At 54.6% G+C, this 14,919-nt stretch overlaps 1 protein-coding gene across 2 annotated transcripts in view; it reads left to right on the forward strand.

Annotated features, from left to right (window-relative positions):
• The first annotated feature begins 6,529 nt into the window (after positions 1–6,529).
• The window catches only part of PTPRU (protein tyrosine phosphatase receptor type U), a 76,846-nt gene continuing 68,456 nt past the window's right edge, over positions 6,530–14,919 (forward strand). Inside the window, exon 1 of one of the 2 annotated variants that reach the window (XM_045190753.3) lies at positions 6,530–6,728. In XM_045190753.3, the coding sequence (XP_045046688.2) occupies positions 6,656–6,728 (73 nt within the window). In that variant the 5' untranslated portion in view covers positions 6,530–6,655. Of the gene's footprint in view, positions 6,729–8,959; positions 9,015–14,919 lie in introns of those variants that run through there. The other variant, XM_053921168.2, reaches the window with a different exon arrangement.

Genomic DNA, 14,919 nt, shown 5'->3' on the forward strand with positions numbered 1-14,919 from the left:
ACCACGCCCCTTGCTCCTTTAAAGGGCCGTCCCCTTCCTCCGCCGCCAGCGCGGTGGAGCCTGGTGAGACTGCGTGGGAAGCGCGGGTTACACGGTGGGGGAACTTGAGGGAGTAGCGAAGATTTCCAGCCTGCCACAGTTGATCTCCCAACAAAGAGCGCCTGAGACTGGCCTAAAGCTATGTCTGCAGTCGTCGATCTGCTGTTTGATTTTGGGGAAGACATTTCTCCTCCTCTGGGCTCAGTTTCTCCTTCTCCCCAACATTTACAGAGTGCTCACTGTGCCCATCCATTAAAGGCATGATCTCATTTAATCCACACTATCTTCTAATAGCACAGGGAGGCAAGGCTGAGTTCCCTACACTGAGTAGAGTACATGTAAGCTGATATGAAGGCAAGAGTACTGGCTTTGGAGTTAGAAGTTTAGGTTCTAAACCCAGCCCTGCCGCTTCCTAGCTTGGGAACCTTGGGCAAATGACTGAAATGCGGAGTCTGTCTTCTCCTAGGAACATGGGAGAGAATATTTCTCCTTCAAGATAGTTGTGCGGATAGGATGAAACAGTAGAACAATGTTATTGTGGTCGGGGGAGCGCCTTGTAAAACGCTGTGTGTTCAGATGTAAGGGAGGGTTCACAAGGAGGAGGGCCCCGTCTGAAAATTCTCGGCGTAGAAAAGGATTAAGTGGGACGATGGAAGTGCTTTGTAAAAAGACTTGCCCAGTGAAGACACTAGATCATATTTTTGGTGGAGTGAAGACATGAGCTTAACAAAAATCCCAGGTGAATGTTAAGAGCATGACAGAGGGCACCGTTGGAGGCAAGGAGAGAGGTGTCTGGGAAGGCGCTGGGGGAGGGGTTTTGGGGAGAGGTGCTGTTGGAGCCAGTTCTGTGACTCTAAATCTTCAATATGCACAAAAAGCCCCTGAGGTTTCATCTTAGACCTGCTGTGTTAGAATCTTGGGGAGGTGTTCAGAAATGTACATTTTTTACAAGCTCTTAAGAATATTCCGATCAGGTGGCCCAGGGGAGAGGCTTTGAGAAACACTGAGCCAGGGCTTTGAAGGATAAGGAAAAGTCCCTTTCCCTGGATTTTATTGACCCAAGGCTCTTTGACTCAGAGCCTTTTCTCTGAGGAAGAGAAGAAAGCAAAATGCTATGATGAAGGGCGCAGGTGCCGGGCCCTGGCCAATCTGGGTTTGAGTCCTGGCTCGGCCACTTTCTAAAACCACTTCAAAGTGATTTTGGACAAGTCATTTGGCCTCTGTGTGTCTCCATTTCCTTATCTTCAAATGAAGGAAATAATAGCCTCTGTTTCAAGGCTGTTGTGAGGATCAAGTGAGATATTATTCACTTCACTTGAAGCACTTAGCACAAGAATGCCTGGCGCATGGAAGCTTTTGATGAATGTTTTTAGGGGGTTACTGTGAAGGTTAAATAAGAGATATCACATGCAAAACATATAGACTAGGGTCTGGCTCATAGGACATGCTCAAAAAGTGTTTGTATTTGCTTTTTAAAAAATATTGATTTGAGAAGGGAGACAGAGAGAGAGAAACATCAATTGGTTGCCTCTCTTATACACTTCTGACTGGGGACTGAACCTGCAGCCTAGGCATGTGCCCTGATGGGGAACTGAATTGGCGACATCTAAACAATTGAGCCACACTGGCAAGGCCTGTACTTGCTTTTATTATAGAGAAGACTGGCGTCCCATGATGGGGGAAAGACTTGGCTGCATACTGCACTCATCTGCACTCATTCATACGTGCGCACACACGAATTCCCAGTCTTGCTTATCTTCTATCTTCACAGTGACACACAGGGCGACTTCTCTTGTAAGACTCCCTAGGTGACATTGAGCTGTTGACATTATCTTCCCTACAAAATTGGCTTCTCTCAATTCTGTGGGCTGCCTGGCAGTTCTCCTCCTTGGGGCTGGTCTCAGTCCCCTCCAACCCGATCGCCTTCACTTTCTGTTTAGGTCCTCAGCTCTTATAACTGTGGCAACAGCTTCTCCCTGACTGAGATCCCTTCCCTTTTTTCTGCCTCTCCAATTCCTTTAGAGAGAACCAGAAGCTACAGTTCTTTGTAAAACACCACTAACTTCTATTGATATATTAAACTTAAATTGTAGACAAAACTGTGATTCTATGCAATTCTGTCATTCTCTTACACTACTGACATTTACTGAAGCCTTCAGAAAAATGTATGGAGGAAACACACCTTAAAGTAATACAAAAATTACATTCATTGGAGTTAATCTCCCTTCTTGCAAATTAGAAAAAATGTGATTGGTTTTAATGCAATGGTAAAACCTCTCAACTTGGCCGGAGGAACACCTGGGTCCCCCCAGGGACAACTTTGAAAACCATTGATCTAGGGGGTCAAGTCCAGTAGTCCTGGGCTTGCATCAAGGCCTTTGCACTCTGTCTCCCACACTGACTTTATCTGGTACTGTTGGACCATGCAGCCCATGATCCAACTGTACCCGATACCCACATTTCTCAGAACTTCCATGTCTCGTGTCTGTATTCAGTCTGCTCCTTCTGCTTCATGTGTTTTTCCCTGCCTTGCCTATCTGGGAAACTCCAGGTTCACTCATTATTTCTTGGACGTCATTTCCTGAATCCCTAGGTTGAGTCAACCCCTGTTGCCTTTGTGTTTTCTCTGGGTAGGTGTTACGGCCTTTCAGACACAGCCTCTCATTTATTTATGTGCCCATTTCCCCCTCCAGGCAAGAGTGGAACGCTTTTGGGTGCATCTCCATGACGCCAGCACCCAATATGGGGCCTGGCACAGGGTCGGTGTCATAAATATTCCATGAGTTGAAAGTAATCGAATTTCCTCATGGTCTGGCCCTGCCTGGGGTGCTGTCTCCTTTTCCTTAGATTTGGGTCACTCAGGGCAGGACTTTCCTTCTTCCTTCCCTCTTCTCTCTAGGGTTAGAGAAGTTTATAGCCTTTTTCAAGTAAAGCAGAATGTTCTCTTTTTATTTGCCCACCTGTTGCTTGTGTTCCTTCTCCTTCCATCAGAGTCCCTGCCCTGTAGGCTTCTCCAGCACAAAGAGCGGAGGGGTGTGGAATCAGTTGGTGCGGGTTTGTCTCTTGGGCCCACCAATTACCAGCCGTATGACCTTTGGCAAGTGCCTTGTGCTCTCCAAGCCTTGGTTTCCACATCCAAAAAAAGTAGAATCCATGGTGTACCTCTCTCGGAGGCTCCTGTAAGAGTTATCTGCAAACAGCAGCATTCTTGGTGGTTCCTGCTGTTTCCCAGATTTCTCTCCTTGAGTTTCACTTTCTGGGTAGTAGCTTCTGTCTCTTCTCTGTTGCAGCATCTCTCTGTCTCCATTTCTTCCCTATCTCCATTTTTAAAAATAAAGATTTAATTTATTTAGAGAGAGAGGGAGAGGGAGGGAGAAAGAGAAGTAGAGAAACATCAGTGTGAGAGAGAGAGAGAGAGACATTGATTGGTTGCCTCTTTTACACGCCCTGACCAGGGACTGAACCTGCAACCCAGGCATGTGCCCTGACCAGGAATCAAACTGTCAACCTATCGCTTTGTGGGACCACACCCCACCACCAGTCAGGGCCCTATCACCTTTTTCTTGCTTCTATCTGTCTCCCTATGACTCTCTCTTTCATTCTCTGCTTCTGGTCCTTGCCTGCTGTCTTTTTGGCCCCTTCCTGGCTCAGCCTGGAGCTCATCAGGGCTCACCAGAGAGGAGACCAAGAGCCCAGGTGTCCTCAGTCCTGCCTTCTCCCGGCCAGGGCAACCTCAGTGGTGCCAGCCCCAGGGCGGAGGCGGCAGGCAGCGGAGGCAGTGCACAGGAAGGGCCTAGATACGCCTTGAACTGCTAGGCACTGTTCATGTCACTGACCACCTAGTTAGATCCATCTGCTTCCAGGGGTCTCCACTTCCTCAGCCAGCTCTCCCTTTGGCTGCTTAGGGAGCGTTTCTTTCTTTCTTTCTTTCTTTTTTTTAAACAGAGATCAGAACCTTTAATTTTTCTGCTTTATGTTTCAATGGCTTCCCACTGCTCTTATGGTTTAACCTAAAGCCCCATAGTTTTTGGGGGACCTGCAGGCCCTCCCAGCCTTTACAGATGCACCTGGCTCCCCTTTCCTCCCCACTCACTCCATTCCAGCCACCTTGGCCTGTCTGCCCCTCAGATGCACCAGCTTCGGCCTCTGCGCAGGCTGTCTTCTCTGGCTGCAGTGTCTCTCGCCAGGGATTGCATGAGGCTAGCTCCTTCTCATACTGCAGGCTCAGCTCAAATGTCACCACGTCACTTGCTCAGGGAATCCCTCTTGGACTGTCTTAACTAAGGTAGATCCCTCCACCCCTCCAACTATTTATCACAATACTCCATTAATTTCTTTTAGAGTACACACCGCAGGTTGTAATTATGTATTTACTGCAGGTTTGATATTGGTCTTTGTCCCTAAAATGTAAGCCACATGAGGGCAAGGACAATGTCTATATTCTTTCATTCATTCTTTCACTGTTTACTGAGCACTAACTACATCAGATACCAAGCACTGGAATATAAGACAGAGTCCTTCCCCTTAGGGAGCTCATGTTCTAGGGGTGGACACAAATAATGAATATGTCATATAGTAGGTGCTCTGTTTAAAACTGCCGCTACCTGCTTCTCTCCTCACGGTTCCTCTCTCCCATTTCTCTGGTATATCACTGTCCCATAGACGAGAGAATTTGCTGCTTTTGGTTGTTTATTTTCCTTGTTTTCTCATTGGATATAAGCTCCATGAGCGTAGGGATTCTTGTCTGTTTTATATGTACATTTGGACTCATAGCAAATGTTGAATAAATGAATCAGTGTGCAGTAATTGTTGATTTGTTCCAGATGAAAGGCAGGTCTCAGCCCCAATTCAATTCAGGCTCGATGACCTTGATTCACATCTTGGTGCTGCTGCATATACTACTACTGCGTAACCTTTGAAAAGTCACCTCTATTTCTGTGTCTCAATTTTCTCAGCTGTGTAGTGGGAATAGCAGGGCTGAGGGTTGAGCGAGTCCATGTGGGTTGAACACATAGAAGGTGTCTGGTCTTACACAGTAAGGGACAACTAGTCTGTGGTCATCGTACAAGGGTTTATACTGGGTGGAAGCCCTAACAATACTCTGTGTGGCCAGAGAGTGGACTAAAACCAATGAGAGTCCCTGAGGGAGGTGGGCTTCACAGAATGAAAAGGAAGCGCTTTCTGGAGGCCATCATTGCAAGGAGAAATAGATGAATCCACTATTTTAGTCAAAGACTTCAACACCCCTCTGTCAGAAATGAACATTTCCGGGCAGCAAATCAGGAAGGACTTAGTGGAACTCCACAGCATTGAGTGTTATATCAATCAGCGGGATATAACTGACATTTGTAGACCACTCCATCCAACAGCAGGGCACCCATTCTCCTCGAGCTCACATGGAATATTCTGCAGGATAGGCTACATTCTGGGCCATAAGACACATGTTGGCAAATTCAGAAGACTAGAACTCAGTCAATGATTGCTCTCAGAGCACAATGGAATTAAACTTTAATCATTAACAGGAAGAGCTGTAAAACCCCCCAAATGCTTGGAGATTAAATAACACACTTCTGAATAGCACACGAGTGAAAGGAGAAATGCAAAGCTATTTTGAACTCAATGAAAATTAAATGAAAATGAAAACACAGCTTATCAAAATGTGTGGGATTCAGTGAAAGCAGTGCTAAGAGGAAAATTTATAGCACCAAATGTACATATGAGAAAAGAGGAAAGATCTAAAATCAACCATCTAAGCTCTTGCATTAAGAAACTAGAAAAACAAAAAAGCAAATTAAATCCAAAGGGAGTAGAAGAAAAATAATAAAAATGAGAACAGAAATCAGTGAAATGGAAAACAGAAAGTCAATAGAGAAAAACCAAGCAAACCCAAAGCTGTTTCTTTAAAAAGATCACTAAGTCAACGAGCCTGTAGTCAGGCTAAGAAAAGAAGAGAGATGACGCAGATTACTAGCATCAGAAAGAAAGGGGAACATCACTACAGATCCCACTGACATTAAAAGGACAATGAATACTATGACCAACTCTAAAAGTTAACATTCCAAAGACCCAACCATCAGCTCTTGGCAGGCAGTGAGCTTCCTGTCCTTCAAGGTATACATGAGTGCGCATTTGGAGGGGCAGGGGTAGAGGGGATGCAAGCATCACACGGGACAGAGAGGCCGGGTTTCTTTGGGTCTCTGTCCCTGAGAGCCTTGTGTGAGCGGTAGGAGTGGACCGTGAGCATGCTCACTTGAGAATGTCGGTGCTGGCTCGCTCAGTGCAGAGTCGCGTGGAGTCCAGGCCCACGCCGGACCTCCAGGCGGGATAGGGAACAGGGGTGGGGTGGGGTGCAGGAGTGGGGGAGGGGAGCGCCCAGGCAGCCTTAGACAGGATCCGACGCCAGAACCCGGGGCTGCCACCAGGGGGCGCCTCGAGACCGCGGAACCCGAGGCGGGGACTGACGTCAGCGCCCCGCTAGCCTGGGCTCCCGCTCAGGACTCGGCGCCAGTCCCGGTCCGCTCCGCGCTGCTTCGCTCGGGCTCTAGCTTGCCTCGGGCTCGGCTTGGGCTCCGGCGGCGCCCCCCGCGCCAGGCTCGGGGGCAGACGGCGGCACACCATGGCCCGTGCCCAGGCTCTCGTCCTGGCGCTCACCTTCCAGCTCTGTGCGCCCGAAACCGAGACTCCGGCAGGTAAGTGCGCGTCGGTCGGACCAAGCTTGCCCTGCGGAGTCCCCGGGCCCGTGGCGCAGCTCGGAAGAAAGTGTGAGTTTGGGATGACCGGGCATTACGAGCTTGCTCCCCGTGTGTGTCTGAGTGTTGGATGTGCGATCCTGGGTTCCTGGTGTTCTGTGTCTGCGAATGTTGTGTATCCATGAGTTGTGTGTGTAAGAAAAGGCGCTGTGTGTGTTGCGTGGCCACGAGTTTGTCGGAGCGAATGTCGTGTGCATCGAGGCACTGGGTATGCACAGAGGGGCTGTGTGCCTGTCTGTGTGTAATGTTTGTGCAGCCAAGTCGGTTGTGTGCCGTTGTGTGTGCATCTGAGTTTGTGAGGCTGGAGTTGTATCTGCTTAGTGTTGCATTTGTTTGCATGTTGTGTGCCGTGGCAGGGCATGGTTGTTGTGCCTGAGCATGTGTTGTGTGTTTGTGTTATACGTGTGACCGGGAGTGCTCTGTGGATTCTGCCCGCGTGTGGATCAGAGAACGCGTGTGTGGTGTGTGTGCTTGTGAGATCGTGTACGTGTGTGAAGGCGTGGGAACGGGTCCGGAACGTGTGTGTCCGTGCGCTGTGAGCGTGTGGGAGTGTCTGGGGTTGGTGGTGTGCTCCACCGGGGGCTGCGTGGGTCCGAGGGAATGCCAAGTGACCCGGGAATGCGTGTGCAGGAGCGAGTCTGGAGCGGATGTGAGTGTGCGAGTGTGTCCGTGCGTGCTGGCTGCGTGTCCAGGAATGTGGTGAGTGTGGTGCGCGCCTGGGCCGTGGCTGAGTGTGTGCCCGGGGCCCGGGGCCGCCCGAGGGGCAGTGGCAGGATGTGAGTGTGTGTGCGTGCGCGCGCGTGCGGGTGGCGCGCGGGCCCGGAACAAGTTGTCGCGCCCGTCTCCCCCGCCCCTCCCGGGTCAGGCCGGGCTGGAGGCTCAGGAGGGAGGAATGGGGCCCCCGCGGCCGCCGACTCCGAAATGTCGGTCCGTTTGTTGTTTCGCAAGTTCCACGCGGCGCTGGCGGGCGGCTGATCCGAGTCGGCGCCGGGGCTGCAGGGCGCCGGGCAGGCGGCTGGGAGAGCCCCACGCGGGAGATGGACGCGAAGGGCGGCAGGGAGGGCTGGGACTGCAGGGGCTTTTGAGTGGGGGGCCGGGCCCGTGCGGAGCTACGACGTCCGCGCGAGGGCAGGGCCTGGCTCTCGGCCTCCGGACGGCTCCCCCTCCGGTTGCTCGCTGGAGGCACCGAGGACGACGGGGTCTCCCGGGACACTCCCTTGGTCGACTCCTTAACTTTGTGCTGTCTCCCCGCCGGCCAGGACCTTCGCGGGTGTGAGAGCGTGCACAAGTCTCTCTGCTCGTCTGCTGTGTGATCGCGCGGTCTCTGGGTGTGTTTCGGAGTCTGGCGTCCTTTGGTGTGTGTGTGTATGTGTGTGCGTGATCGGATATCTACGCGTGTATCTGGAGCTTGTGTCTGTGGGCCCGAGTGTGCTGTGGACCGTGTGTCGGCTGTGTGTTTGTGTGTGTGTGTGTCTGTGCGCCCCCGCCCCCGAAAACCCCCACATCCCACCCTGAGGCCTGGGATCCCAGACGGTGGCCCCCTCCCGTGGAGTTGCGTCCGACCCCTCCTCTGGGGCGGGGTGACCGAGCCGCCTCCCGGGGGCGTCAGCCTCCCCCACTCCCACTGGTTGGGCGGTTCCAGCCTGGTACCCAGGGCACCGAATAACAGGGAGAGGCCCGGGGCAGGGATCATCAGCACCATGCCGGATCAACACGTGCCTGAGCCACCTCGGCCCGGCCCCAAGAGAGAGATTGCTCTTGGCCGCCTGCCTCTGAGAACGGGTCTCTCCGGGATCCAGCGCAGGGTCCCGCCGTCCTCTCAGGCCTTCGGAATGCTGCTCCCAGGCTTCTGGCTCCCCCTGGGAACTAGCTCTGAGGCTCCCGGGCCTTAACGCACAGCTTTAGCTTTGCCTTCGCCTGGCCTGAGAGGATGCCAAGTCGACCTCGCTCCCTAACCTTCCCTAATCCCTCCCTAGTCCCGCAGAAACTCTGCCCCGCCCCCCCCCCCCCCCCGCCCGCGCAGAGATTAAACCCAAGGGGTAATACGCTCTCCCCACCCCATCACCTATACCTTGATTCCAAGAATCTTTACCTGCCCCAACTCCCACCAGCAGGAACCATTGTCAAGAACTGAGGTTTTGGGAGTGAGACCTTGAGCAAATTACTTCCATTGTTCGGGCCTCAGTTTCCTCGTCTGCTTCATGGGCATCATCATAATGGTGTATGGTATGTGGTAGACTGTAACGGAAGGCTCTATCTGTGGGTGCCAGGGAGCCAATGGTGGATTTGAGGGCTGTTGCAGAGTGCCCCTGGGGCTGGGATATGAAGCTCTGGGACTTGGTTCAAATTCTGCCTCCACCACTTGCTGTTCTTGTGACCTTGGGCAGGTCAGTTCACTTCTAAAGTTCCTGGCACCCTTGTAGCTATTGCTTACTGTTAGAGCTTAATCCAGAAGCTCTTAGGAGAAGGGATGGGATCAGCCCTGCCCCCCCAATCCATGTACAGTCAACCTGGGTCCCCGGATGCCTTCTGTGTCCCCCTCCCCTCCTGAGTCTGGGTGGTGAGGTCTCTCAGCCATGGGAATCTGGCAGCCCGTTTCTTCCTCTGCAGTCTAGCTCATTTGGGCCTTTTGTTGCAAGAGTTGTGGACAGCAGGAATGAGGGAGAGGCTGCCCAGTGGTTTCAGGTTGGGCAATAAAGGCTTGTTTGGGCAGCTGGCTCTTCTCCCTGGGGTTGGGGGAGGGGACTCTGCAGGTGGCAGTGAGAATGGCCAGAGTGGGGGTGCCGAGCTCCTGGGCAGCTTCCTGCCCAGCTCAGGTGTCAGAGAAAATCCAGGGTGGGCACCCTGCTTGCTCCAGGCATGCTGCCGCCCTTCCATGCTTTCGTCAGCTAAGCTGGACTTGCAGGGCTGGGGTAGCTAGAGTTGCAGGGGTGCTCTGTGCCCCTCCCTTCCTCAACCCCCTGCCGTCCTCTAAGCCCTCCCCCTGCATCCCGATGCGTCCTACCCTCACCCTGTCCCAGGATCTCCCATCCATCCCCATCTCTCCACCCTCAGCCATCTCTCACCTGCAGGAAGGCTCCAGCCTCTTCCTTCCCTTGCTCCCTCCATGGTGCCAGGGAGCTTCCTAAAATGAAATACAAGTCTGGAGCCCTGGGTCGAGACCCTTTGAAGGTTCCCCATTGCCTTCAAGGTTAAGTCCCTCTCCCTTGGCCTCATTGCCTGCTCTAGATCCTGCCTGCCTGTCCAGCCCCACCTCATTCTGTGCCCCTTGCCTCTCTGTCCACTGCTCTGGCCAGTCTGACCCACTTATCAGTATTCCCTAAATGCCCATTGCCCTCTATCTCCTCTCTGCACCTTTGCGCTTTCTAACTCCATCTCTTCTCTTGGTGAACCCTCCCCTCCTCCAGTTCCCAGCTCAGACATCACATCCTGCCTGCAGTCTTCCTCGTTACTCCCTGTTCCAGCCTTGGAAGGGAAGGAGGAGTTGATCAGGTTTTTTATACCATTGTAATTATTGTAATTACAGTTTATTGGTTCTTTTTCCTTTACAGACCACGAGCTGTGCGAGGACAGGGACTGAGTATTTAGCTCCCCTCTGAATCCTCAGTGCCAGGCACGAGGCCCGCTGCGAGGCCGGCCGGCCACGTGCTGAGTGACAAATATGTGGCGTGACACAATGAATGAAGTCCAGAGGGCCACATTCTGAGCTGGAGGTGCCAGATGGGGGCGCAGTGATTCCACTGAAAGTAGGGAAGTTTCCCTCTAGGAATCTGGAATATTCTGCTGGGGGATGATGTTGTGTGTGAACAGGCCACGTAGAGTGTCGTTTGGGAGCTGTGAATTAGGGAGGTCAAGTCCCTGGCAGAGAGGAAGGGAGCAGGTCGCTTCCTGCCAGCCCCTCCCCCAGCACCCCCCACTGCCTCCCACCTCCAGGCAACCCCACCCCCAGCAGCTGGCCAGGCGTGTCAGTGGACAGCCCTTTGTGCTGGAGGCCTTGGCAGTTGTGTCCCAACCGTCAGCGTCAGCGGGACTGCCTGGGGAGGAGTAGGGAGGGGGCGATTCCCTCAATCCCCCATCTTGGAGTGGGCAGGTGGGGTCCCAGCCTCTGTCCTGGCTGCTTGTGAGCCTGAGGGAAGTGGGAAGAACTGCTCCCTGTGGCGACCCCTGCAGGAGGGACGAGGCCCCCTAAGGTGTGTGCAGGTGTGATTCTGGCATCTGAACAGTCAGAATGGGGAGTGTGTGTGTGTGTGTGTGTGTGTGTGACTGGCTGTATGATTCCAGCCCCGGGCACAGGACATGTGTGTGGCCTGTCAGGGTGTCTGGCCCTGTGGTTACTCTGTGTGGAAGGGTCTGAGTTTGGAGTAGGGAGGCACCCAGCTGCTTTGAGCTTTGGCAAGCCTGAGGCTAGGGTGTCTGGGTATCGACGTGCTAAATTCCTGGAGTTTGGATGCGGAGCTCTTTGGTGTGTGTGTCAGTGTCTCCTGTGGGTCTCCCAGTGCCAGGATGTGAAGGATCAGGGCGTGCTGTCATCAGGCGATCCCAGCCTCTCTGGGTCTGGAGGGGGTGTGTCCAGAAGTCGGGGAGTCCTCAGGTCCGTGGGTGTTGCGGTGCAGGAGTGTTTCTGTGTCGCGTCCATCTGTGGGGCCGTCCAGCCTGGGTGTCGGGGTGCGAGGCAGGCAGGCTCTGACAGCTGAGTACGGGCTATCTCTGCATCCAGCCCCGGGTGCTCAGGTGTTGCACTACCCGTGTTTGTGAGTCTGCCCGTGGGGCGCCTGGGGGTCGGGTGTCTGTTTGTCTCTTTAGGTGTGTGTGTCTTCAGGAAAGGGGTGTGTGTGAGTTGGCTGGGGAATGTCCTGGTGGCTGTGCCCAGCTGTGGACCAGGAACTGGGACTGTGCCAGCTCAGCTTGTGACACCGCTTCCCTGGGGCTTGCCTCCTGATCTCCCCTTAGACTCCAAGGCCAGGAGCCTCTGGAGGAGGCCCCAGCGGTTCTGTGTCTCTGAGCTTAGTCAGTCTAGAGCGGCACAATCCTCCAGAAGTTTCTGACAATAATGGAAGTGCTCTCCACCTGCACTCTCTAATACAGTGGCCATGTAGTCACGTGGTTATTAAATTTAAGTTCGTTAAGATTCATTGAAAGAAAAATTCAGTCCCTTAGTCTCACCAGCCAAATTTCAAGTCCTCAAGAGTCGTGTGTTGCTAGTGGCTGTTGTAGTGGTCAGTGCAGGCGGAGGACATTTCCAAGGTAGCGGGAGGTTCTGTGGACAGCGTGGTCTGGGGGGGCAGGCCTGGACACCTGAGGGGGTGGAATGGGTCTGGATGGATCATCGCTCAGTGGCTGTTGAGGAAGGTTTGGCTGAATCCATGACCCCTGCTCCCCCATTACTTGCCTGGAAGGTCACAACAGCCCCTCCTTGGTCTTTAATCCTCCACCAGCCTTCCGATGCCTCCGTTGCCCTGGGACCCGCAGGACTTCTCTCAGGCAGATGCAGGATGCTGCCTTGCCGTGGCCTCAGGGCTCTCTAGCACCCAGGGGACAAAACCCTAACCCTAATGGGCAGGCGCAGCCCCGCGTGGCCCAGCCCCTGCCTGCTGTGACAGCCTTATGCTATGGCTGCCCTCCCTGACCCCTCTCCTCCCTCTCCAGACCTTGTGCTCCAGGCTCGCCAGGCTGGTGCCGATCCCAGCCCCTGCCCAGGCCCTCTCACACTCTCCACCTTTGGATATGTCGGGCCTCCTTACCTGCCAGGGCCTGCCTACCTGCTCAGCCTTCAGTGTCCAGCTCTGTCACTTCCCCAGCAGAGCCTTCCTGACACCCTCCCAGGACAGTGGGTCAGAGTTCCCCCAAATGCCCCTGTGACAGTGTGCGGCATTAGTTTTCTGTCTCCTTCCCTACTAGGCTGGGAGCCCCTGAGGGCGGGGCTGAGTCTATCGTCTCCTGTCCCCAGGGCCTTGTCCATGACAGGTGCCATTCAGTGTTTGCATCGGTGTGAGCCCTGGGTACACAGGGAGGCTCGGTGGGGGTGGAAGGTGGAGCTGGGGCTCCAGGGGACACTCATGGTGGGGTCTGGCAGGCCCCCTTGGCTGGCTCTGGGCAGGGGCCGCCATTGCCTGCAGAGTGGGGAATCCCTCGGGAGGACACCACAGGAGGGGTGGTTATGACTCAGGAGGTCTTGGCAGATCCCAGGGTGCTGACCCCAGGACCTCGTGGTGAATCAGAAGGGATGAGGAGAAGAGGGCTTAGAGAGGTCGTTGAGGTTTGGCGTTGATTATAGAAGAGTGTGTGTCAGTGTGTGTGTGTGTGTGGGGGGTATGCTGCACCCTTGTGGTTGTGCATGTGTGTAAATTCGTGCTTTACCTAGAGTGCAGAACCCATCTGGGCTCTATCCAGGCTCCACCATTGCTAGCCGCTCAATGCTCGGGCAAGTTACTTGGCTTCTCTGGGCCTGCAGTGTTTTCACCGGTGAGGCGCGGTAGTTACTGAACACGCTGCCTGGGGTTGCTGTGAGGATGTGTGTGTGTGTGTGTGTGTGTGTGTGCACTCGTGTGTGGTTTAGAACAGGTCCCGGCCCACAGTAAGCACTACACGTGGTAGCTGTTATTATGTGTGTTCTTGGCTTCTGATGAAGTCCTGGCCAGGGAGGGGTCATGGGGAGGGGAGGCCAACAGTGACCAGCGGGAGGGCTGGGGGCTGGCTGGCCTCTCACTTCCACTGTGCTTTTCATCCCATTTGCTGCCCGCCCTGTGCTGGTGCCTGACCCAGTAGGTCTCCCTCTCTGTCTCTCCCCTGCTGTGCCTTGGGCTGGGGGCCAGGGGATGTGCTTAACTGTCCAAAAGCTTTTTAGCAAAATCTGAATTCATTGTTTGCCTGCCAGTGAGCTGGGACCCGGCTCAGGGATAAATACCCCGTCAGTGTGCTGCCGTCCTGTGGGCGGCGGCGGTTCATCCTGTGCCTTGGGAGAGTCACTGGGGTGGAAGATGCTGGGGCTTGGGGGGTGGGGTAGAGGGAAGCCTGCAGGGCAGACGAGGCCTCAGCTCCTGACTCATGGGGCAGCCAGCTCAGCCTGACTGAGCTTTGGACACAGGCGTTTCCAGGGGTCTGGGCTTGCTGCTCCCGGGGCATCACAGGGGAGCATGTGCGGCCCTCCCACTTTGCGGTGGGCCACGCCTTTGCCTTACACTGATAACTGCGCTGCGTCATGGCCCTGGACTGCTCTCTGAGGTCCCTGGACCCAGGCCCTCAGGACTGGGCCACACTGCACCGCATCTCGGCCCTGCGCTGTGGGACTGTGCAGGGACCCTGCACGGCACTGGACTTACGTCTGTAGGCCCCGCCTTTGCGTGGTCTGCACCTCCACCCTGCAGCTGCTGCACCTCCACCCTGCAGCTGCACTGCCATTCGTGTCTGGGCCGTATTCCTCTCTCAGATGTCACTGTTGCATTGGGCTGTGGACTCTCCTAGGGTTTGGGCAGAGCTCCTAGCAATGCACCACTGTGCCGTGCCAACAGATGGCATGCCACCACAACACTGCGTCTTCAGATCACATGGCTTCTCTGCGCTGAACCGCACTGGGTGCGAGCCTGCGCCTGGCCTAGCCCTCCCAGTGCACCACTGCCTCTGTAACGCTGCCCCCGGGACCCATGCCTGTCTCAGTGTGACCGCTGAGGTGCCTGCTGGTGGCCTCTCCTGGGTTTCCGCTGGCAGCCCCAGCTGAACAGCATCTTTGCATGGAACGCCGTCACTGCATGCCCCTCTGCTCCTCTGCCCCTCTGCCCCTCTTCCCCTCCGTGCACACTGCTCAGGGGTCTGTACTTATACCGCAGCGTGGGGCCATTGTGTTGGGCCTGGGGAGCGGCCTGGGTTTTTGTGGGCTGGACTGTGCCACAGTGTACCCCTGTCCTCGTGTCTACCCCTACCCTGCTTGGGACTGCGTCGAGCTTGTATTCCACACCCAGCAGTTCCTTCTGCACCACACACGTCCTTTTCTTCCTGGCATCTCTGTGCTGTCTGCATGCCTGCACCGGACACATCCTTTCGTAGGGTGCATGGAACGCCAACCATGTGCCTGGCCCCGTGCTGGCGTCTGCAGAGGGAGAACGAGTAAGGCTTGAACTTAGCACCTGGGCATTCC

Source organism: Desmodus rotundus, chromosome 3 (genome assembly GCF_022682495.2).
Source record: "Desmodus rotundus isolate HL8 chromosome 3, HLdesRot8A.1, whole genome shotgun sequence".
Lineage (NCBI taxonomy): Eukaryota > Metazoa > Chordata > Mammalia > Chiroptera > Phyllostomidae > Desmodus > Desmodus rotundus.